This window comes from Solanum lycopersicum, chromosome 11, assembly GCF_036512215.1.
Source record: "Solanum lycopersicum chromosome 11, SLM_r2.1".
NCBI classification, from domain to species: Eukaryota; Viridiplantae; Streptophyta; class Magnoliopsida; order Solanales; family Solanaceae; genus Solanum; species Solanum lycopersicum.
The window spans coordinates 938,816-961,423 of record NC_090810.1 but is presented as its reverse complement, the minus strand read 5'-3'; the positions used below and the strand labels follow the sequence as shown (position 1 = coordinate 961,423).

Genomic DNA, 22,608 nt, shown 5'->3' with positions numbered 1-22,608 from the left:
TTCGAGCTCCAAGCATGTACGGGAGAAATCGTGCTTTTTTTCGTTAATGGTGAAACCTATCTAGGTCAAGATTGTTGTAGTGCTATAAGAATTATTGAAAGACAATGTTGGCCATCTATGCTTGATTCTCTTGGTTTTACTTCTCAAGAAGGTGATATTTTGCACGGATATTGTGATGCTAGTGAGTCTCCAACTCCTAATTTGGCTCCATAAGTAGATTAATTAATTTTAATGTTGCAAAAATAAATTAAAAGGATTTTAAAGTATTGTTATTGAACACGAATATTATCGAAGAATATATTAAAGTGCAATTTTCTTATTTGAGTTCTAAAAAAAAAGTATACCACTTAAATTGAAATAATGTCATATTACAATTTATTCAATTTCTTATTCGAGTTCTATATCCCTCCATTTTGTTTTATGTTAATTAACGTTATCAATGCACACTAAAAAAGATTTATGAATTGTGTAACTTAAATAAAAAACTTGTCATATATAATGTATTAAAATTTTGTGATAAAAGTTGAAAATAAAAATTTATTTATAATTATTACTAGTGCTTTAAAAAAGTATGATGGGGCAACAAAATGAAGTGAAAGAATAGTCTAATATCTCATCTCCAAAATAGAAATTTACAGAACAATTATTTTCATTTTGTTGCTCTTTCACAATTGTGAATATTCGAGTAAAAGAGAAATATAATTTCTCACTATTTTCTATTTCTGTACAACATTGAAATTCCTCGAAAAAAGACAATTTTACCCCAGAACAAACTCGAGATTCACAGTAATGCCCCTAGAAATCATCTTCTCCGCCGTTACGCCGGACACTGTAATTACTCTTCCACATCCGGCGATACTGCAGTTTCCGATGCTTTCTAGTAACTCTTGAAAATCGTCCATTCTTCGCCGCCGACGCAGAATTCCGGCCAGATTTATGAGCGAAGGGCTCCACTTTCTCCGGCGCAAAAAAACCTTTTCCCATCTGGCTCAGAGTGTCCTCATACATGTTGAATCCAGTGAGAAGAATCCCATCTAACCCATGAACAACAAATCTCGACCCGACAAAAATATTTGGATCCGTAACCCGAATTCCATCAACAGTGACGAAATCGTCGTCGCCCCTGCTCTTTTCCACCAAAATACTGTAATGGGGAAGAAGGGTATCGAGGTATGGAGGAGTAAGGTTGCGGAGTTCAGTGATTGTGAGTCGGCGAGAAGGGATGACGTGTGATCGGAGTGCCGCCACGTAAGCATCAGCATCGGAAGCCATATCGAGAGTATAGAGGAAATGATCTCTCGGTGCGAAGATAGTGAATGATCCCGCCGGCATCGATGAAGCGTCGGCGAGGGTAGTGTGGCCGGTGAGAATCTGAAATTGGATATCGGAGGTGTCGATTGCGTTGCTAAAAAGAGGGTAACCACTGTACCTTAAGACACTCAGAAGGCTGTCCAGTTCATACGGGGAAATGGAGTATTTCGCGCGGGCGGTTTTTGTCGCCGGTTTTATGGAGTGGACGGAGGTGGAGACGATATCAACGGTGGCGGTCGTGTTGGTGGCGGAATCGGCGGCGGCGGCAGCAACGGCGGTAATGAAGAGGATGAGGAAGAGAGTACGGCGGTTAGCCATCGGCAAAACGGTTTTTCAGTTTTGGCGGTTTTTTTAAAATTGGAATGAGAAGTTATAAAGTGTGGGAGTGTGTATTTGTAAACAATTTCTTCAGTGGATTGTGGCCGTCTGATTAGATTTAGCAGTGTGGACTTGATGATAGTACTATCTATATATATTTGCCAAAATTAAGCCAAACATCTGTCGAAAATAATATTTTTACTTTTTTAGTGGGATAATTACGTATATTTTTCTCTTTCAAGTCCCTATTCATAAAATTATAGTAAACATGTTTTTTTTTGTATATGAATATGTTTTTAATTTACATTTATGTCTTTTAACTTTGAATTCGAACAAATAAGCACTTAAACTTGCATAAAATTTAAAAAGTAAAGACATATATTTTATATGGCATAAATACATGTAGGCCATCATTTAAGACACAAATTGCTTATAAGATGAATATATATCTATTTTGTCTAATTTTATACAAATTTAAATATTTATTCGTGCACATCAAAATTAGAAAGTATAAATATGAGGTCAAGCTATAAATATATTTATATATTATGCCTTAAAAATATAACTATTGAAATGGTGTTTATTCTAAAATGGAATATAAGAGATTTTTTATGAACAATATTGCTAAATACATATATACCGTTTGTAGTTTGTACTCATATGATTTAATCCTCTTGATATTGATATTTCTTCATTTAAACTGATATCAAAATTAAAAGTTTAGTTGTTTAAAAAAGTACTTTTAATATAATAGAGGTAAGTTACATATTAGATCGATCTGTCAAATTAGTTATATGCGCTAGTCAATTATATAAGATTATTATTTATATTTCCAAACTCGAACACAACATACCATCCATTTGGAGATGATAGTATCAAGAATTGTGTGAAAAAATGAAGAGTAAACGATCAAAAATGCATTTTATATATATTTCAAATTTTATATTTGACTTTTTAGATATATGAGTTTTCTAATTGAACTATTATTAAATGTTTTTGGAAATATCAAATATTAATTGTTTACCTTTTCAACCTAACAATGGTGCAAGTACAAAGAGTGAACAAGTTGAGTTGTCATTCGATAAAATATATGATGATAATTTAGATAGAAAACTCATACACATAAAATAAAAAATATAGAATAAAATATTTTAGATGTATTTTTATAATTAACTCTAAAAAAAAAAAAAAACAGATTTCAATTGCTGATGGTGTAAGCAAGATTTTTGATCAATAGTATCGGTTAATTCTGGTGGTGAGACTTGTTATATATAGTCTTAAATTGATGTATGATTTGTAGAATATTATTTGGCATAAATTTTCAACATATCCAATTGTTGAATATGTCATATACACATATTTTAGTTCTTTTACTCCATAAGAATGAAGAGTACGATTATTTAATTCTATAAATTACAGGTGAAAATTATTTATACCCATGAATTTTATTTATAAAATCAAATTCTCAGCGTTAACTTTGAAAAATAATCATGCTCCTTCTTATCATAATTAATATTTTTTAATTTTATTTTGGAGTAATTACTTCTAAACTCTTCTGGAAGGTTTCTTTGAAGTTTGAGTAGATCACTACTGACTAGACTATCAATTTTACACTAATCATGTGGGCTGGCTGCTAAGTGATTTGAAAAGCTGACTTTTTTCGATAAATATATACGGAAAAATAATTATTGATATAAATATTTTATTAATTTTTTTATTAAATAATGTTTAATATTAAGTCTTGGAAAAATGAAAAATAAGTATTTGATGGTGATGATAAAACACCAAGAAAAATTTAATTGTCTTTTTTTTTTATATTTGAAAAGTAACAAGTAAAAATGAAAATTTATTTTAGGAATAAGTGACAAGTAAAAGTGAACGGATAGAAGTATTATAGAAATACTTATTACTCCTTCTATCCATATTTACTCATCTATTATACTATTTTAAAATATCTAACAACACTGAAATATACAAACGAATTTTCCTAATAACATTCTACAAATCAAATATTAATTCAAGACAATGACAAGTAATAAAGTCTTACCTCCAAAATAGTTTAGTTAGACCAAAACTCACCAAAATAATTGTTTCATGAATTAGACTTTCACTTTAAGTCGTTAGTCCATTCAAAATCATTGAATGTAATTAATCAATTCATATTCATGCATTATGATCCAATAAGTCTTAAATTTAAGTGTCACCGTCACATATTTTCCCCTATAAATTCACAACTTTGGTACTCAAGTTTATATCATTCCACAAAAATTGAATCTTTTGTATAAAGAAAACATGGTTCACTCTTCTTCTCATCTATTATTCACTCTTTTCCAATTAATTGTAATTCAAAACCATTTGTTTTGCAAAGCTGATCCTACTGATGGTTTCACTCCCATACCTATTAGCCAAAGCAATTTCGAAATTCAAAAGCCTTATGATGTTCCTGTGAATCAAAGGTATTCCTTCATTGATGGAGTACACAAATTTTGGGTTTTCAAGACCGACAAGCCTCATACCACATCTAGCCAAACAAAACCCCGTTCTGAAATTCGTATAAAGGTAAAATCTTTAAAAAAAAAATACATCAATCACTTATCTATTGGTTGTAGTCCATTATATTGATAATTACTATGTCATCATAACACGACATAGTATTTTGTTTCAATGGTCTTGATTTTTACTCAAAATTCTATAGCTATTACATGCTTTTATTTTTTTTAAGTGAAAGTATCTAATATTGTAGTGATTTAATGTTATTATTATATAGGGTAATGATTATTCATCAGGTGTACGACAATTTGAGGGATATTTCTATGTGCCAAGTGGTTCATCTGGTGTGTCAATAATGCAAGTATTTGGAGCCTCACCATCATCCACAACTTTAATGTTGAGAGTTTATGATGGAACACTCTATTACTATAGAGAAAAAGTGATTGAATCAAATATTTATAATAGATGGATTAGATTAAATGTGATTCATGATGTTGGTGCAAGTAAATTAAAAGTTTATATTAATGGAATTCTCAAGCACGAACCATCAGGAAGAGGCGGAGATCACCATTATTTCAAATTTGGAGTTTATACACAAGATGATGAGTCTAATCGAATGGAGTCTCGTTGGAGAGGAATTAAACTTTTCAAGAAATAAAACATTAATAACTTGATTAAGAAATATAATGTATTATGACAAATAAATCATCCTCTTAGATTTATGATCATGAGGTTGAGTTTGAATAAGATTTTATTTTATAAAAATAAATGAGAAAGTAAGTATGATTTATTGAAATATCAATAATTTCTTTTGATTAGCTACTAGCTTTCAAACAAAAACTAATTAATTTATGATGATTACATAAAACGGCCTATTTTTTTATGAGTTGTTCAGCAATTTTTGCCATTAATACAAGATCAAACTGTTTTCTACTTCTATCTACCATTTCACGCGTTGTTTTACTGCCGAGTACATTCTGGCAGTCGCTTACAAATTGGGGACACTTAGCCAGGTCATTTTCCAAGCCATTGTAATCCTTGTTAGTTAAGGATTTAGCAGCATCTTGAAGCACGGTTATCAATAACTCATAACTGCTGTCACAAATAGTATACAAGTCTTTGGTCTCTTTGTCTTTTGCGTTTGCTATAGCTTTCTCTACGAAAGCACGGTTGTCATTAGCATTTTGTAATGATTTGGTGATAGCAGCTCGGGTTACTGATTCAGGAACATATGGATGAGAAGGTATGATTTGTCTAAAAGTGGTCAAACAAAACTGAAGATCTTGTACTTGTCTACATATACCTGTTATTAATGCCTCGTCTGCATTAATGTCACATAAAGAAGTTTGAAAGTTGAAAATGGTTGCGACAAGTACTAAAGGAAGAAAGTATGAAGTAAAGAGAGAAACCATTTTTATTTCTTCAATAATTGTTACTCTGATTTTTTAAGTGGATGCAAATGAATATATCTATATATAGGGATGACGTTGAAGCAAAATAGGAATAAACATAAATTTTATTACCTTATTATCTATTTCAAAAATCTCTGACATATATAGGAATAATGTTATGCTATTTACTTCTTCAGCTTCCAATCATATATAGAAATAATGTTAAATTTTGATATATCTCTTTCCAACTAATTAAGTTATTTCTTCGTATGAATGAAACATATTTTGTAAAAGCATAATAATCATTAACAAAATTATTTTGAGTTCTTTTTCAAAAACATACTTTTATTTCAGGCATAAACCCCCAGCCCCTATACTATTTCACTTGGCTTTTATTAAAAATAATTGTTTTTAACCGTTTAGTTTAACAAATCAAAAGATTTTTTTTTCCTCCCAATATCATCTTTATCACTTAATAATTATATAAACTAATAATAGTCCAACTTAGATTTTCAAAACATAAATAATTGCTTCCAAAACATTATCTTAGGCATATCCTTCCATTCTATTTTGCTTGGGTTTATAAAATTAAATTATGGTTTTTTACCAAATAAAATTTTTCATTATTATAAATTTCAGTATAGAATCCATTTCCCAAAAAACCTGCTATAACAAAGTTATGCACAACCCATCAATATAAATTTCATGTTCATAAGTCATTGTGCATTACTTGCGCACACACAACAAGAAATTAGCAACAGATAAATTCCGTAGCTATTACATGTTTTTGTTGTAGTAAAAGTATCTTGTTATTTATTCATGTTATTATTATATAGGAGAATGATTGTTCATCTGGTGTTCGACGATTTGAGGGATATTTGCCTCACTTGGTGTTTTCTTTATCTCCGTTGAGTTTTGAACCTGAGATAAAAATCATGTATAATGGGGTTTCCTCACGTAGAAAACTAAGAAGCTGCAGACAAATTTTTGTTGTATAGTATATGTATGTAACAGATTGTCAAATTTAAACTGGCATATAAGAATGTTGTTCCAACCCTCAACCCTCACAATATCCACATACATATCTTAAAATAGCACTCAAGAAGAAAGCTTGACGCAGGAGAAAGACAGCATACTATTCACTGAAATCAATGCTGCCACTGCGAGAGCTGCTGGCGTTGCGACTATGTAAGGAGAGGCCCCTCATGTGACTGGACGGAGCCGAGCCATCAGACTTGTTATCCTGGAAGAACTTTTCTCTCTCAGCATGTTTTGCGGGTGGTGGAGGAATTGCTACAGCAGCTGTTTTTTCAATGTTGTTTTCTTGCTTCTGCTCTGTAACCACCGGTCTTATAAGGGGACGATGTAGCATATCCCCTGGAACTGCAGATCCTAGCAAGCCAAAAGGACGTTCTACTTTGCTGCCTTCATCTTCTGGCTGTAACCGAGCTTTTCCTTTTCTTATCCTATCAAGTAGAGCTTATTGTTGAAAACCAAACAATATCCATCTAAGTACAAAGGACTGGTTGTTATGAGGTGGGTAAAAGCGAGAACTGTAAGGGGTCATTTGGTTTGACCGCAAGTTATGAAGAGACCAGTTATAGTGGGATTAGTTATTCTGGTATTATTTCTTATTCATGGTGTGGTTTATTGTATTAAAAAAAACATGCATTGCTTAATTTCTAAGAAGAAACTGTTTGTAACTATATTTAGTAGAGAGAGGTTTGAGAGACCTCAGGGGTATTTGTGTCATTTTCATTGTTTTATCCCGTCATACTATTATTCCCCTCTGGAATAAATAACTTATCCCAGTAAATATACTACACAGGTATAACTTATCCCAGAACTAATAACCAACAAGGGATAATGTTGTACTAAAATTTTATCCCAGGACTATTTATGCTTGTCGAGCATACAGAACGGACCTCTAACAGTTTTGGGCTATTTCACAATACTATGAGAGTGACACAAGTACATAACACTAGTGTTCACTACATCATGCAAGCATATCTGAGCCTAACATCAAAACAAACTTAATGGAACAAACCAGATTGACAAATGGACGACCATGTATCTGTTATAATACAGAGAAACCATGCTTAATTCCCATCATGTGTAGAAAACTAGGTGCAGGAAAGTATACACCACCTCTTATCAGGAGTCATGCATCAAAAAATGTTCGTTCATAAAAAAGAAACTATCAGTGTATTTCTGGCAGTTCCACGTGAAGTCTGGTATTCTAAAAGGTGTTACCTTCGGAAAAGTTGTTCAGGCTCCTCTTCTTCTGATGATTGGCCATGATCATGCGGATTTGATGTAGAGGTTGGTCTAACAGTAAGAAGTGCATCATGTCTTTTGAGAACTCTATCAAGTTGCTCGTTCAGCTCGGCAGCTTGGGAGACCAGCTTTTCGTCCCTGGAATATTCGAGTACGGATTAATCTTCAACATCATATGTGCAGTGATGGGTGGTTGTGCAAAATGTGCAAGTCCCTCTTATCTCACTGAACTTTCTTTCTACCTCTATTAGATAGTTTCAGGATATTCAGATGGTGATGCAACTATATCTTAAACTTGCATGTACTTCTTCATATTTGTCAGTTGGGGGGAGGGGGATTCTATATCTTGTGAATTTTTTCAATATCTTATCCAATGTAGAGGAGAAGATGGAATGTTGCATCACGGTTGTGCTTCTTATTATACTTCCAGAGTTGAACAGTGAATTCCAGTTTATTCATTCTCTGTTTATTCTACTTGTTCTTTAGTTTTTACTTTGGCTGTAGTAATTGAACAAACATAGTGTTCCCTTCCCATCTAAAAGAAACCTAAGCAATAAACTATCTGATATATCATATGGAATAGGAAAGAAACAAAGCAAACTCTAAGGAAACCATATAGCAGAGAAGTTGTAGAGCCAAACTAATGCCTAATTTTGCATATCCTCCCTTATGAAAATGCATCTTAATATGGCACTCTTTTTGTCTGTCACTAACTCAGTGAGTCAAGTGTGTTCGGTAAAAAATAAAAGGGTCTATCAAGATGCCATTTGTGCAAATAAGGTGGTTTTCGTTGCTTCTAGATTGACCAGAATATAGCAATTGAAATCAGGAGTCGGGAAGCATTACCTGGAACTTATAGCAAGATGCATTACTCGTTGCTTTTGAAATGAACATTGCTCCACAAGATCAAGCGTGAACTCATCCTTTGCTCCCTTTGGGGAAAAAATAAAAAGAAATTAGAGTCCATATCTCAGCACCTCCTGGGTTCCAAACCCAAATAACATTATATTACCTTCTCCAAAGAAAACAGGAAAAGAAATTACAGTCAAAACTGCTTATCAGATAGGAATGACTGAAAGCTGGAAACAATACTGCCAATGTGTATAACTAAGACCTATCTAACTCAGACGAAAAATGGCATGTTTGTATGCACATTAGATATTGACGGTGCAAATACAGTAACTCAACAAATATTTTTTCATGCCAAAAAGATCATCTAAATACAAAATCTACTTTCTTCCTGGTAAACATATCTTTGAGATATATATTTACATCTTACATCAAGAGCAAATCAAACAGAATTGCCTGGACAACAGCTTACTTCATCCAAGTAAACCTTTGATTTCAAAAGCTACAATAGTTCACTAAAAATAGAACATTAGGTAGATTGTCAACGGTAACTTAAGAAGAGAAAATGATTCCATTTGTACCAACCACATTACATAACCCTGTTAAAAACGTAAAACTTATGAATGTTAGATTACACAAACATACCTCAGGATGCTGAGGGTCGACAGCATCAAGGACTTCTCTTAGAACCTCCAGAGCAGTGGCAGCCTTCTGCAGGATACTGCACAATATAGAAGCTCTCTTGCTAAAATACTTTTTGACTTCTAAAGATAAAACAAAATAGGCTATCTATGGATATTTTGGTTCACCTAGGACTATGGAGAAGCAGCAAGTCAAGAACATATGCAAATAATTTGAAGAAGGAAAGAAGCTATGAAGGGAGAAAAGTGAAAAGAAAATGTAGTTCATAAAAAAAGTGAGAAGAAGAACGTAAACTATACAATAAACACTGCAAGGCAGTAAGAGGACAGGAGTGCTATGAAACTATAATAAAGAGGGAAGAAATGGATGATAAACAGACCTCAAACAAGTGAAGAAAGTTGATTTTTCAGGCTTGCTGGACTTCTGATTTTCTGACTACTTCATTAGACGGGAAGAGTAGACTATCTATGGATATTCTGGTTCTGTTTCTTCTTAATACTTGTGTGTTTACGCAAGATGGATTTTCTTGGTTGGGTCTTTGTTGAAATAAGGCTATGCAACAAAGTAGACGTATCGAACCCCCTTCAGCCTTGGGCACAAACACATTTAATTTCAACTTACTAATTAATAAGTTCATCTCTATGAAACACAACAGCTGGTTGGACCAAAGTGTGAAATTTTTTATACTACAACATTCTATACATCATTTTTAAGTTTCCAACTTGAATAAACTTCTAACGATATCATCAAAACATATAGCTACAGAGAGAGGAATTGAAAAAAATTGTTATAGAAGTTCTATAGGAGCCTGAATATGTAATAGGAGCTTTCTTTCAGAATATACAGGCTCTGTCTGGGTAGAAGTATCCATGGAAAGTTTAAGCAGGCACTCAGCTTGCACCAAGAGTGAGGATATAGAACCAGAAAAGGGAAAAAATAAGGAATTCTTCTCCTCCACTCAGGCCACTACTACTCAACTGAGGAGACAGCTAACTTTTAATTTATCAACGTCCTTAACCACTAATATTACCTGTTATGCCAAATTACGAGAGAGAAGTATAGTAAAGAATTCTTTCTTATTCTCCCAATAAAAATCTGATGCTATGACATTTACCTGTTGTCCGGAACTTTTTGAGGCGCTGCTTGTGGGAATTTCATTTCACATCTAGAAGAAACATGGTCATTGTCTCTTTGATTATTTCTATTCTCATTTGAGGGAGCAGGCGGTTCGGCGGAGACAAGAGATCTTTGAGGAAACTCTACGCCTGCACTCTGAAAAGTCAAATCTCAAGCATTATCAGGGTATTCTGAGGTTTACACCATCACAAAAATAGCAATGGTGCAGACAATACTTCATTGTAAAGAAAAAAGAACTGCATTCACAGAATTTACAAGTAACTCATATTACACATTCTAAAGGTATACTTCACGAATTTTCTACTGATGCATGTTAGATGACCTCGCTCCTTGCGCTGTTAAGATTACAAAGTTAAATAATTCTTTGAGTAGGGGTAAAAGGCCTTCAGAAAAAAACTATGAGAGTATTGGTCCAACTTTTATAGCAATAATACGAGAACCATATTTTTTTCACCCTTTCAAATTAAAAGATGGAATATCCAATCAAACCCTGTAAGCAAACAAATTGATGTTCATAAAAAGTACTCCCTCCATCCCAATCTATGTGGCACCGTTTAACTTGGCACAAAGTTTAAGAAAAAGAGGAAGACTTTTGAAATTTATGGTCTTAAACAAATCTTAGGCGAATGTGTCGCTCTGTAAGAGGGCAATTTTAAAGTTAGGTGATTTCTAATTATAGAAAGGTGAGATTCTTCTTGGGACTAAAAAGGAAAGTGTGCAACATAAATTGGGGCAGAGGGAGTAACAGTCGACAACAGAAATGAGAGGAGGCACTGCAAAATCGATCACCATGCCCAACCCCAGTTTCTTTTAGGAGCGAGTGGAGTCAAATATTGGGCAGTACTGGAACAGATCCTATGCTACTTAGAAGGAACCCCTGGACTTGGTACATTATATAACAACATTGGGCATTCTGGCATGGGTGTTCTGCAGATACTTAATTGGACTAGATCAAATATTGATAGAAGATCTACTACTGGTAATTGTGTCTTTGTTGGTAGAACTTAAAATGACAGAGAAGCAAGAAACAAAGTGTTGTATCTCGTTCCAATGTAGAATCTGAATACCGAGCAATGACACAATCCACGTGTGAGATTATATGAATACATCATCTTCTAATTGCAATTGGGCTGAAGCATCCTACTCCGGCACAACTTTGGTGTGATAATCATCTTCCCTCTCTATCGCCTCAAATTCGGTGTATCATGAAAGAACCAAACACATTGAGGTTGTCATTTATTTCGATAGAAAATCCAGGAGAATTCTAATTTCACTTGCTACATGAAGCACAGTTGGACTAGACATTGCTAATTCAATAAAGCCAGCACTTGGGTGGGGGTGAACAGCAGGTAATTTCCTATTCTGGTTTCATGCATTGCTCTTCGTAGTTGAATACAATAAGGCAGGCTTCCATTCTTAATGTGGAAAGTGTGATGAGCTTGTCAAATGAACTATTGATTAATGTGTAGATAGGGGAAGAAGGTTTCCAGCCATTGATGTATTTGTGTTTCCTATAGTGATGGTGAATTAACTTTTTGAAGACGAGAGAGCAAGTAGATGATTTATTCACAAAGGCATCGAACGGATCTCAGGTTGATAACCTTTGTAACAAGTTTCGCATGATCAACATTTATGCTCTAGTTTGAGGGAGTATACGAAATCAAGTAAGTTGTAATTTCCTGATACAAAATATTGTAGCTGATTCAAGGGATTTAGATATCTAGTTACCATAGTTAACCTATTTTTCACATGTATTCAAAACGTTGTATTCTTTGAGTAATGATAAGAGGAAGTCTCCCAAATATTTTGCTTTACATAAACCACTAAAAGAATCTCTTACCAGTTACGAAAATCTTTTAAGCCATCATCTGGTCAACTTTCTCACTTTTTAATACTGAGTTTACATAAAATAGATCTGCTATTTATGGGTTTGCATAAACACTGGATGTAGAATGAAGTAGCTAGAAACAGATGATGGCAATCCTCAAAATTAGTGAGATATTTGTTAAGGATTACACGCGGCATCTAGTCTCATCAACTCTTCCTTTTTTTTCCCAATAGAGTGCAAAAATTCGATATTTCTCAATAGGATACAGTTATATGTAAGGTTAAGGTGAGTTTACTTACCACTAATTCATAATATGCGGAATAATACTGAGGGAACCTCCCAGAAGCTCCGCCAAGAGAAGTTTGTGCAGCATCTAGAAGAAGAAATATCTTCTCTCGTACAGGTAGATCTGACTGTATAGAAAGAAAGAAAAAAAAATAATACTTCCTTAGATAAAGGAGAATAAGCAAAGACCTAAACATGAAAAGTTAAATAACACAAAGAGGGGCAATCAAAAATAAAAAGTGAAAATACCAAACCTTTTTCTTTACTATCTTTACAAGTATTGGAAGGATTCCTGTATCAATAACCTGCTTATGAACAGGTTCTCCGATGTTGTTTATCAACATTTCCAGCAACTGCAGTATTACGTGACAATCCAATAAGTGTTAACCAACAAATGAACTATCTGTAAAAAGGCTACCAAACCAGCAAAAAAATTGTTATAGAATGAATGGACAACATTATTTCTAATGAGATGGAAAAACGTTGGAGAATCTAAAAGTACTGACGTTTACTGAGAAGAGTTGTGAGTTTGGGCTTTTACTTCCCAGCCGTTTCTTTATAGCTTTAACAACATCTCTAGCTTGCCTGTTCAAATAAAAGAAATATCATGTCCTTGAGTCATCAATAAGATGAAAGTTGAATGCTTGGTTGAAAAGTAACGAAAAATGCCAAGTCATAGTTCTGTTAGAAAACTTAATTCGGCACTAAAATTGAAGATCCACCCCAGACTAGCAAGAACTTGGTTTTAACAAGTGAACCGGAGATTTTTAAGAAATATAGAAGTTGTATAAGTTTCTCTCATCAATCCTTATAAAAATAAATTCAGTATGTGGTTACTACTTCGGCATGTCCCAAGGACCATGCAAATGAAGATTAACCATGTATATTAACTAAGGTGCCATAGAATAGCCACCTCATTGGTGCAATAGAAAAGAAACTTGCAAATTTGTTGTCTTTTAAAATATTAGGGAGGAAAATAGTTTTCAACTACCGTACCAAAATATGAGCTCAGGGAGCTCCATTATTTTTTCCCCCTTTTTTTGGTAACTTTCGACACTAGATACTACTCCCTTCGTCCCATTTTATATGACGATGTAAGCACAGAATTTAAGAGATACTTTTGAATTTGTGGTTTAAAACAAGTCATAGACATTTGTGTGACTATAAATCATCTCATTAAGGATAAAATGAAAAGATTTAAAAGTTGTTTCTAAATATAGAAAGGTCTCGTTCTTTTTTAGACATGCTAGAAAAGAAAGTGTGCCCCATGAAATGAGACAGAGGGGATAATATACTGAAACAGTGAAGTCTCTATTTGAAGGAATGTTTACAAATGCTGTAACAATCAAAGTAAAAAGAAAAACCTAAGTATGCCAGATAAAGACTTTAGCTAACAGATCTAAAACTTCCAATATAATATGCACTACCGTTAGAATAATAATTTGAGAGAGAGTTGAAAGAAAGTGCCATACTTGTGATCACGTGCGACCAATTCACATATTTCAATATTTTTTGTCCAATCTATTTCAGTGAGTTTGTCACTTGTTGCAGAGTTGACAAGCTCTACCGCCATTACACTTGTTTTCCAGCTGGAGAATAAGAATTTTATCAGAACCTTCGAAATCTTTCAGGGAACACGTATAATAGAAGTAAATAGGCTCATATTCGGAAGTCCAGACCAAGGAACATGAGTACAATCTCAGTAATAAAGATGAAAAAACAAGCCCAGAGCTTCCTTTGTGCATTAGAAGCATATAAGTACTTGCCTTAAGGTCCCATGTACTGATAAAAACTAAAAAATTGTTGGATCGGACTTAATATCATGCTATGACAGTCTGCAATATATAATGTATAAGCATAGGTCCGATTATAACAAGTAATCGCTTAGGTGCTAGCACATTTTCCCAACATGATTATATGTGATTTACAGTAAACTGAAAAATATTTCCCCATGCATCACATCTGACATGACAACCAAAAGTTAGGACTTCTTCAACACAAATAGCACAAAATCCTTTCTTCTTTCTGTTTTTAACTTTCAACAGAAGGAAGTCCTTAATATTTTTTAAAAGGAAACGCAATGTAGTCTCTGATCAATTGACTTCCTGCAATTTAGTCACCCAACTTCACTTTGTTTTGGATCCCAAATTCATTCATCATTCATCAAGATCAGCTGTGTGAGGCCCTTCCATTTGATCTATCCAATTCTGACATAAAGACTAGAGAAAGAGATAAAAGTTCCAAAGGTTCATAAGATATGCACATTAGGACCTCAATCCCAAAAGTTAGTACATGAAGTGAGGATTTCCTAAGACTATATAAACAGAGTCTATCATGCATCCGTGTGGAAATTCTAACACCCCCTCCACCGCCACGCTCAAGACTACAACTGGCGTATGGACAACATATATGGGGGGATCTAACATGGGATAAACCAAGAATTAGGATTGGCCCGACACTGATACCATTATAAGGGATGGACCTTGGGCCTCTAGCTCATGAAGTTAGTATTGATCAGGACCATACAAAGAACCAAATAACACATCCACAACCAATGTAAGAATTCTGATCGAGATCATGCATGCATTAGGGGCAACTAGAAAAAACTGCGTTAAAATATTATCTGGAGAACAACTGGATCATCTTGGTTGTTAAGTTTGGATCTGATGAGAGTAAGGCCAAATAGAGATGAGGGACTAAATATAACTTTTATTGCATTGAACTTTTTAAAAACACTAGGGAACTTAATCTTTATTTTTCACTTATGTCATAGCAGCTCAGTAATCATGTCTACAAAATCTATGGAAAATCTGGATAACGCCAAGAAATTAAAGTGCCAGAGTCTCAGCAGATACAAATGCCAGATAAGAACATGCAACTCACATATCAAAAGACACTGTTTTTCTTTTGCAAAGTGGGCATTAAACAGATATATTTGCACAGAAATCTACATCCAAATGCGAGTAAATACAAGAAACTATTATAATGGAAGTTGCTCATTCTTGTTTGTTGGGTGAGAGAGGGGAGGTGGAGATTGAGGTAGAAGAAACACAAAAAGGAATTCATTGCAAAAGTAGCATTGCACCTAGTAGAAGAAGCAAACCTTCCAACAATTGTGTGTGCCAATTTTAAGAAGTCTTATTAATAAAGAATGAGTGAATGACAAGTTGAAACAAATGCTAATGACCCTTGCTTACAGAGTTTTGGTGGGTTGCCACCCACATTCCACCGCCTCAATCAATAACCCTGATGTAATTTGTTCCACCTTCCTAGACAACCGGTGGGCGATTCCAGTTAATACTATGTCATTAATTATGAAATCCCCAAGTGACACCTAATTCTACGTAGGAGTAGCGAATGTGGGACCAAACATTAATCACCAACCACTAACTTTCCCCACTTCACCTTCTCCCTCAGTCCATCAAGAAACCACAACTCATCTTAAACAACAAGACATACACATACAGTAGCACCACCAGCTTCACTAGAACTCAACCACGTCCGCTCCTCATTTCCACCCAAAGTGTTCATATACACAAAGAAAACCACCATCAACACAGATCCGCAGACTTCCCTTCAGATTACTTCATAAGACTTGGTATTTGGTCTTTCATTCCATCTAGGTAAATAATTATAACATTCAACCAAGTGCACCGTTTAGCCTTCTTGTAGCACAGGTGCCAAGAGATAATATATACCCAATTTTAGAAAATATATTCATAAAATATCTAGTTTTGTGGAAAGACCACGGGTTCACAAGTCCCACTTTTTGGCTACAAGTTCGCCCTGAACTATGAATTGTAGATAAGCCATAAATCTACAACATAAAGTCATAAATGTCTTCCAAACAATTCACATGCTTCCAGAATCCAGACAAGGCTGGTATCAGAAAAAGATAAACAATACTGCCGAAAAGAATCACCACCAACTTTATTTTCAACCAAACATCCAATATTTAGAAATGTTTTCCTCAGGTGAAATATTTGAAAATATTTTCCATTAAAAAATCATTTTTCTTCATCCAGATAGGGCTGTTATCAAATCAAGATAATGATACTACCTAAAAGAATCACCATCAACTTTATGTCCAACAAAACATCCTATACTTAGAAATATTTTCCGCAGCTGAAACATTCTGTTAGAATATTTTCCATTAAAAATCATTTTATTTCATCCAGACAAGGCTGTTGTCAAATTAAGATAACAATACTACCTAAAAGAATCACCACCCAGAATCATTTGACTAATTCAGCAAGTAATCCAAAAACTAAATGCTTATCAAATAAGCAGTCAACATCAAAGCTTAAATATGATTATAATTGTCATCAAACAACTTATCAAAAATTTTTAAAATGGCCAAGTACATAAGGGCCCCTTAAAGTTGACACACGTCTTCATTAACTAAGGTTGATACCTATTAAGCACTCCAACGTGATTCAAAGTGTATCTATTATACAAAAAATATGGAATTGAGTAATATTTAGTGTGATTTGCTTAACTAAATGGAAATACAATCATTTGTCTAATCTACCTAATTAGATGAAGAATGCTGACATGGGCAAAAAAGTATATCTCACTTCAACTAGGCAGGAGTGATACCAACCAAAGTCATTTCCTTTTTTCAAATCACACATTCTTAAACTGAAACAACACTACAAAACTTGCTCTCCTTCACGTTTCCTACAAAACCACCAGTTACACCAATCCAAAACACCACAATTGTTACAATCTCAGGAAAACCACACCCCAAAGGCTAGCTATTGAGGTGCGAGAGCACAATAGCTATACAAACCCCATCTAGGACTAGACCATAACAATAATCAACAACCATTAACTTACCCCTCTTCACCTTCTCCCTCTATCCATCAAGAAACCACAACTCATCTTCAACAAAAAAACATACATATACAATCCCACTATCCAAAACTCAACCACTTCCCCACCTCATTGCCACCCCCAAAGACTTCATATACAGAAAAAAAAACCACCATCAAAACAAAACCACAGGATTCCCAATGAGAGGAATCAAAACCACCCAAACCCATAATCTACAAACAATTCACATCCTTCCCCTCTCAATACAATCCAATACACATTGAAACTTGAACACCCTCTTAAATTTCAAGAATAAAAATAAGATCTTGAAAATTTCTCATCAGCAAGTAAGCTTAAATGGTATAAAAACAAAAACCCACAAAGCAAAAGGTGTACAGATAAACTCTAAGTTGCAATTTCATGCTAATAGTTCAAGTTAAGAAAAAAAGACAGCTTTTTTAATAGAATCACCTATATTTGATTGTTGCTGAACTTCTGCTCTGTTAAACTTAATGGAAGAAGAGGTAAAAAAACACACAGAAAGAGCAAATCAGCAAATGCTTCCAGCTAATCAACTGTCAACAACACTCAATACAGCCTCTCTAATTTTTTGTATGAATCATTGCATACACCTGTGTATATATATATATATATATATCTGGCTGGCTGTATACAGAGAATCTTTGATAAACTAAGGTACAAGGCTTCTTCTTTTCTTTTTTTTTTTTCCTTTTGAAATCTTTAATATTCTTTAGTTTTAATAAAATTTATGTGGCACAAAAAAAAGGAAATAAATATTATAAATTATTTTTAGATAAAGAAAAGTAATTTTAATTTTTTTTAAACTTGAAAATATTTTATATGAACATCTTTTACAACTAAATGAATCATTTTTATATTAAAAAAAAACTAGGATTAAAATTTAAGTTTTCAGAATCTTTAAATAATATTTTAATATGAAATCTATAAAAGGAGAAAAACATATTCTGTTCTACGTTAAATAATTTTAAAATATCGAATTTTATCTTTAATAAAAAAATTATATTTAGATAAATATATATCACTTGTTTTATTTTTAAATTTTTTTTTTTGAACTGTGCCAAATTAAATTAAATTCTTACTATTTTTACACATTTATTTAAGTGAGAGTTTTATGACAGGCACCGACCCTGTCCCTCACTCTGGGCTAAGAGGCTGTCCAGTCGGTTAGAACATTCTAATCTTGACTCGATTTGAAGTTTTTATTTTATTACATTAATTTGGAATTAAATTATATAATTTTTTTTATTAATATTTTAAATTTGATTTTTGATTATATTAATATAAAATATTTAAATTTTATTTTATTATTTTTTAAATAGTTTTTATTTTAATTTTAAATATTTAATTTGATTTAACATAAAAAATTAATACTTTTGACTCTCCATAATAAAAGTGACAAAACGTACGAACATTTGTAATTTTCAAATAATAGTCCAATCTGCGGTAAAAATCCTTTTTATGAAAATTCTAATAATATGAAAGCACCATTAAAAGAAAAAAAAGTTTAAATTTTTTAAAATATGATAACACTATCAAGAGAGAAAATGTTTATGAAAGTATTATTAAAAAAGAGAAGAAAAACATTAAGTAATGATATTTCATGTAGGGGTTTTATATAAAAAAAATTAGTTCTTATCGATAATTGATTGTTTTCAAACACATTCAATTTTTTATTTCATGAAATATATATGCAACTTATAGTCGGTGCACAACAACATGAGGAAAATAAACCATACAAAGTGATTTTTTAAAAAACTTTAACTTTTCAAGAACATGCATAATCATCATAAAGAAATCATGGAACACATAGCATACATATATGACTCCAAAACATAGAACAAACCAAGAGGAACTCATTACCTCAAGTTAGAGTAGGAATAGAAGGAAATAGATGAGGATATCGGGACATCATAATGGCCTCGACCTGTGAAGTACCACTCTCAACTAAGTGATTCCTTCACAACACTTTTATGGAAGCAATTTCCTTATTCCTTAACTTCTTAACTTGCCGGTCCAAAACCTCAACTAGAACTTCCTCATAAGAGAGACTTTCATCAACTTGCAACCCTTCTAGGAGAATTATGGATGTCAGATTTCCAACACACTTTTTAAGCATGAAGACATGAAAAAGTGAATGTACTGATGCCAACTCATTTGGCAAAATCTAACTCATAGGTAACCTTACAAATACGTCTCAAAATTTGATATGGGCTTACATACGGGAGACTAAGCTTCACGTTCTCATTACACCCTTCATGGGTGAGATTTTCAAGTAAACTTAATCGTGAACATCAAACTCAAGAACACTTCTTCTAACATCGGCATATGACTTTTGTCTACTTTGAGTTATTTTCAACCATTCCCTAATAAGCCGAACTTTCTCAATAGCTTCATAGACTAAGCAACTTCCCCCCACCTCAAACTAACCTATAGGAGACATTCAAAAAGTAATTTTCATATAAAAGATATTGAGATCAGTTGAACTCGTTGATTGTATGATATATATCGAGTACAAATAGTTTTATTTACACATTTGGTTTGATTAAATAGAAAAATTACATTGCTAAAATAATTAGGAATTTTCAATATATATGACAAACTTAAAAAAATTGAAAGGTTAAAACTAAAAAAGAAAGAAAAAATTATTAATTAGAACGCCAAAAGTATTATCAAATTTTAGAACGAAAAAGACAAAATAGATATAAGATTTGAATTTTTATCCTTACTTAGATAGGTGCACTCAATCATAATCGTAGTATATGATACCTAATTGTGAGTTCACAAATTTATATTTAAGTGTTTTCTACTCTATATGTCCAACAATACTTGTTCATTATTGATTTTCCACATTTTTTAAGAAAATATAAATAAAAAGATCATTTTACTATTACCCTTTGAATATAATAAATATAATGTCTTGAAAATGTAATAGAGAAATAATTATAACTAATGATAAGGGTAAATTAGGAACTAAGTATAAAATTTACCATTGATTTCATAAAGCGGAGTTTTATTTGACATCCCAAAATGATATAATACTATCATCGAACGAAGAGAGTAAAAAATAGTAATACTACGCTATATAATCTCAAGAGGAGAACATGGCTCACGTGAACGCAATGACCTACTCCTAGATACACCCCCTAGTTCAAATATTCTAATTTATAGAGAATATTTAAAGGAGAACTATTGAAGAAATCTCAAAACACAACGTAAATTATTAGTTTCATCCTCAAAACTATTGACAACCTTGAAAACTCTCATTTACTTGACTTACTGAGCTTAAATATACCTTTTTATCTTGAAACATGAGCGAAACACCCTAAATTCTCGTCAAATTTAGGGACATTTACAATACTTCTCTGGATTTTTCATCATGGGTTTCATGCTTCTACAAGAGTTTAAGACCACTTATGTCATGTGACAAGTCGAGATATATCTAAATTAAGTTAATCGAGTCAAGGAATACTTTTAAAATTGTCAATAATTCAACAACAAAACTAATAATTTACGTCAAATATAATAAATACTTTATTTATATGGATAATCACTAATTGTAATTTCTTAATTTTTTTTTTGTTTCTCCATTGTGTTTCGACTTTTTTACGACCTCAAATTCTTAATGTTATGTCTTCCACTTTCTCCATAATATATTTTTGTACTTTTCATAAATAATGTCATGTTATACTAATCTTTTGTATGTCTTTTATCAACAACATAAAAATAAAGGTACAAGAGCTTACATTCTATGTACTTGAATATATTTGTCTCCAATGTTATCTCTCTATTGCTTCGTAGTAGTATTTTGTCTCATATTACTTTCATTTTATGTCTTTTACCTTTTTCATGATTTTTTCCCTTTAATTCTTTTTATAATTAATGTCATATTATAATCTTTTTCTATGTTTCTATGAACACTAAAGATATAACACTTAAAAAGTAAAAAAAAAAAAAGCACTCTTCTTTCATTTTTATTTTCATTCTCTCCATCTTTTAATATTTTATTTTTATATTCAATTTTGAGATATTTTTCAGTTTTACAAAATCATCAAAAGACAATAATTTATTATGAAAAATTGTATATAATCTCCTTTATTTCCTCATTATATTTTACCATTATGTTCCTCCTTCTTCATGACCTTAAATTTTTAATGCTATATCCCCACCTTCTTTATGATCTTTCGCTTTCACTATCATGATTAATTAATTTCATATTATGATAATATTTTATATATTTTCTATAATAGAGGAGTACAATTTTATTATCGATTTTCGATGCACTTTAAATAAATATATCATGTAAAAGAATTGAAAAATATATTAATATTTTTATATTATTTTTATTTTATAATATGTTTAAACTTTTTAACACTACTTGTTATTTATTGTAATTACGATGAAATTAAACAAAAAAAAATGATGACGATGTATAGTGATTGAGTCTTCTTTTATTTTGGTCAAATGATGAGTCTCATAAATTATAATAAAAAATGTAAATTAAAATCATCAAATTATACCATAACAATCACACCTCGAATTTAAATAAATTATCATTTGTTCATGAATTATCTTTTTTTTAAAAAGTCAAAATTTAAGAATTGATCCATACCAATTTTGGGATGAACATTCAAAAAAAAATCTTTTATCTTTTTCTAAATAAATAGATGTCCAAATACAATTACAATATTTCCAAATTATTTTTCTAACTAACTTCAAAATCTTTTTTTTTTAATTAAAATCTATAACTAAACATTAACTTAGTAATCAGATTATACTTTTATCTATTCTAGCTAATAAATTGTCTCTATTATCTATAATTACTTATTCAGTATATTAAAAATTAATATCCAATAATATTTATCCAAATAATAAGCCATGAATAAAATTATTATCGAATAACATTTCACATTTTTATGTTTATCATATTGTAAAACACATATGTGTCAAAAGACTTCAATGAAATGGTCAAACTTATCAAATAATCCAATATTATACTTCAATAAATAGAAACAAATTTATTTTACTCCCTTATTTATAATATTCATTTTTTAAAAACTTTTTTTTTTGCCCTTTTTAACTTTTATAGAAAAAAATAATAATTGGAGGAAAGTATTTTATAAAGATAAGTATTAGCCCGCCAACATAAGAAGCCAAATCCACCAATCCCCCACTTGCCTAATACACTTTCCATAATATGCAAACAAAAATGCCCACTACATTCTA

At 32.1% G+C, this 22,608-nt stretch overlaps 4 protein-coding genes across 6 annotated transcripts; 1 reads left to right on the top strand and 3 right to left on the bottom strand.

Annotated features, from left to right (window-relative positions):
* Positions 1–588: 588 nt before the first annotated feature.
* On the bottom strand, positions 589–1,632 carry LOC104644532 (uncharacterized). Its single transcript, XM_010314586.4, has one exon. The coding sequence runs from the start codon at positions 1,627–1,629 to the stop codon at positions 796–798; it is 834 nt and encodes a 277-aa protein (XP_010312888.1). The 5' UTR covers positions 1,630–1,632; the 3' UTR covers positions 589–795.
* Positions 1,633–3,870: 2,238 nt separating this feature from the next.
* On the top strand, positions 3,871–4,915 carry LOC101265388 (citrate-binding protein-like). The gene is made up of 2 exons (XM_004249829.5): positions 3,871–4,188; positions 4,397–4,915. The coding sequence occupies exons 1-2, from the start codon at positions 3,922–3,924 to the stop codon at positions 4,775–4,777; spliced, it is 648 nt and encodes a 215-aa protein (XP_004249877.1). The 5' UTR covers positions 3,871–3,921; the 3' UTR covers positions 4,778–4,915.
* Positions 4,916–4,991: 76 nt separating this feature from the next.
* LOC104644531 (uncharacterized) lies at positions 4,992–5,531 on the bottom strand. The gene has a single exon (XM_010314585.1). It carries the CDS (start codon positions 5,529–5,531, stop codon positions 4,992–4,994), a length of 540 nt encoding a protein of 179 aa, XP_010312887.1.
* Positions 5,532–6,484: 953 nt separating this feature from the next.
* LOC101264776 (TOM1-like protein 5) lies at positions 6,485–18,372 on the bottom strand. Of its 3 annotated transcripts, none has more exons than XM_004249827.5 (10): positions 17,815–18,372; positions 14,001–14,117; positions 13,035–13,113; positions 12,783–12,881; positions 12,543–12,656; positions 10,393–10,550; positions 9,282–9,357; positions 8,634–8,719; positions 7,764–7,925; positions 6,485–6,976 (listed from the first exon to the last, which is right to left on the bottom strand). In XM_004249827.5, the coding sequence occupies exons 2-10, from the start codon at positions 14,099–14,101 to the stop codon at positions 6,646–6,648; spliced, it is 1,206 nt and encodes a 401-aa protein (XP_004249875.1). In that variant the 5' UTR covers positions 14,102–14,117; positions 17,815–18,372; the 3' UTR covers positions 6,485–6,645. The 3 variants fall into 3 exon arrangements, with proteins under 3 accessions (XP_004249875.1, XP_069147774.1, XP_069147773.1); XM_069291673.1 differs by having other exon boundaries at positions 17,060–17,826; XM_069291672.1 differs by lacking the exon at positions 17,815–18,372 and adding an exon at positions 15,726–17,771.
* Positions 18,373–22,608: the final 4,236 nt, after the last annotated feature.